Source organism: Otolemur garnettii, unplaced genomic scaffold (genome assembly GCF_000181295.1).
Source record: "Otolemur garnettii isolate 467f Iridium unplaced genomic scaffold, OtoGar3 scaffold00111, whole genome shotgun sequence".
Lineage (NCBI taxonomy): Eukaryota > Metazoa > Chordata > Mammalia > Primates > Galagidae > Otolemur > Otolemur garnettii.
Window position 1 is genome coordinate 5,958,328 of NW_003852506.1, and position 2,789 is coordinate 5,961,116.

The window sequence follows — 2,789 nt, forward strand, 5'->3', positions numbered from 1 at the left end:
GTTCGGTCTGCACATGCTTATTTTTAAATGGGACACTAAAAGCCAATACTTAGAATAGAGTTGAATTCCGAGCAGCATTGTCCAGAAGATTCCCCACCTTCAATCCATGCTCAACCCAGCCCTGGCCCACTCTCTGTTCCCATCCAGCTGTTGTTCCTTGCTCTCCAGCTACCACTGGGTTTCAACCATGAGGGATCTCTGGCAAGGGACAAGAGAAGTAGGAGAAGAGTTAAGAGAAGTTCTTCCCCCATCCCCTCCCAAAACCAGTGGTTTTGTCAGAGCCTCTGGCCTTCCACAATAGCCCCTGACCTATTAATGACATCTCTCCTGGGGCCCAGCTGCTCTGGGCTCCAAGAGAACTCCTACCTCAGTCCTGAGCAAAAATGAAAGCTATTTCCTGTTTGCCTATACAAATTTAGTTTGCCCCTAAATCTCACCCCCATCTCCTTGGCTCCCTATGCTCTGCTGACCCCTCTGTAAATAGAGGTGCTGCTTAGCTGCTTGTCAAAAGTCTGGCCTCATGTTGGAACATTGATCACACCCCCTCCAGCCACTGGACACCTGTCAGTTGTTAAACTCCTCCTTTTCCTTTCCCAAGGGGATTTGGGCCGGGATAGAGACCTCTCTTTAACTTTCTCTTGAAGGTGCATAATGTCTAATCAATTTTCAAATCACTAACTTATTAGAATTGTTCATGTAAAGTAAAAACACTTTTGTTTTTCTGATCATTGCTTTCTATGAAACCATTTTATGGAAATACAGAGTTTTCTACTGTATTCGCATGACCCAACTATCCATTTATTTGAGGATAAACATACATTTAAAGAATATATCAGCAGTTGAGTAACTTATAATTTTATAAAACAAAATGAACTTTCATTTAGTCAGATGAGAGTAAGGTTATATAGTAAAGGAATATTCATTTTTATAGGATAGGCATTTATCATGTAAGCACATTAGCAAAGAATTGATAGATGTGAGATTTGGGGTAATTTCAAAATGAAAGCACTGATGATGAAAGAAGACATAGAAATGGCCTTTGGAATAGGCTATCCTGAAGGAAATCAACCAAAATCCACAGATTGTAAGCAAATAGTGAATATGAGATGGGATTTAGGTGAGGAAATGAGAATAGTCAATAGATGGGAAGTTTTAAGAATGAGAGAAGATATTTGGTGACTTAGATTTCTCTTTCTTCAGATGAGGCTCTTAGACAAAGGCCAAGAAGGAACAAGATTTGTGCAAAGGAAGCTTGGGGTGTGGGCATAGCAGCTGGACAGGCATCTGGGCCCCAGTGGCCCTCTCAGTCTTTCCCTCTTCTCTGACTCAAAGTCTAAAGGTGGCTGTGTCTCCCTCGCACCATTCACTCACAGCTCCACACTCCCACTCCAGAGGGAGAAGGAAAAGCTCTCATCTAAAGAAGTGGGAGGAAAAGAAAAAATAACATGTGAAGTGTTCGGTATTTGCAGAAGATGTAGACAGGAAAGTGAATGATTGACTCCACAAAATCATTTTCAAATATTTTATATCTTCATGCTGCGGATGGAGTAAGTTCTTACTTTCATTATAACAGGCTTTTCATATTTGGTTTGCATCATTTAGGAAGAGCCCTATGTGATGTACAGGAAATCTGATAAGCCCCTGTATGGAAATGACAGATTTGAAGGATATTGCCTGGACCTATTGAAAGAATTATCAAACATCCTGGGTTTCATTTACGATGTTAAACTAGTCCCCGATGGCAAATATGGGGCCCAGAATGACAAAGGGGAGTGGAATGGGATGGTTAAGGAACTCATAGATCACGTAAGTAAAATGCACCTAATGTATCCTTTAAAATGCCTACGAAGGACAAGAAAATGCACAAAGAGAAGATGGTGTCAGAAGAAATGTTTCTTTTTTGTGAATAATAAAGTTGTTCCTTTAAAAAAAAAAAAGAAAATTAAAAAACAATCTAGAAATGAAATTGGCCTACTTAGAAAAGCAAGTCTGGATGCCAATTGATGATAAAAATGTATGAGTCCATCCTTTATACTGAAGAATGAACCTCAGTGATTCTTAAATTAAGAATTCTGAAGTCTTCAGTTCAGAACAAAATCTCATGCTGTCCACTAATATTATGACCAAGCTGCTTATTTCTTCTTTGTCTCTATTCCTTTTTAAAGAAGTCCCTCTGCATTTTTTCCTTCATTTAGTTCCAAAATAATGAATATGTTGTATCTGTGTGTGTTTTATACTTTCCAGTTTTTCTTTGCTGATAAATATAATAGTATTTCATAAACATAACTATGTAAATGGAGTGTTTTGTATGAAAGACAATCACCACAGAAGCTTCTTGTGTGAGAAGCATTTGGAGTTGAGACAAGGAATCAGGGGTTCCCAGCAATGGTCCAAACATTTACAAAGAAGCTAAATTAACCTGACAATTTTGGACTTGCTTTACAGAAGGCTGACCTGGCAGTGGCTCCTCTAACCATCACCTACGTGCGGGAGAAAGTCATCGACTTCTCTAAGCCATTCATGACCCTGGGCATCAGCATTCTCTACCGGAAGCCCAATGGTACCAACCCTGGCGTCTTCTCCTTCCTCAACCCCTTGTCTCCAGATATTTGGATGTATGTGCTCTTAGCCTGCCTGGGAGTCAGTTGTGTGCTCTTTGTGATTGCTAGGTAAGTTCCAGGACTACTGAATTCACAACAGGTGTGGGTCGGCCCCAGATTTCTGTATATTCTAGAGGTGGACAACAACTAAGACCTTTAAAGTGCACTTTTAATTTTGCTTAATGTCCT

General features: G+C 40.1%; 1 protein-coding gene across 1 annotated transcript in view; it reads left to right on the forward strand.

Annotated features, from left to right (window-relative positions):
* Positions 1–2,789, forward strand: part of GRIK1 (glutamate ionotropic receptor kainate type subunit 1) — a 380,233-nt gene that overhangs the window by 332,734 nt on the left and 44,710 nt on the right. Inside the window, exons 10-11 of the mRNA XM_023517450.1 lie at positions 1,603–1,806; positions 2,446–2,669. Coding sequence (XP_023373218.1) covers positions 1,603–1,806; positions 2,446–2,669 — 428 coding nt within the window. The remainder of the gene's footprint in view (positions 1–1,602; positions 1,807–2,445; positions 2,670–2,789) is intronic.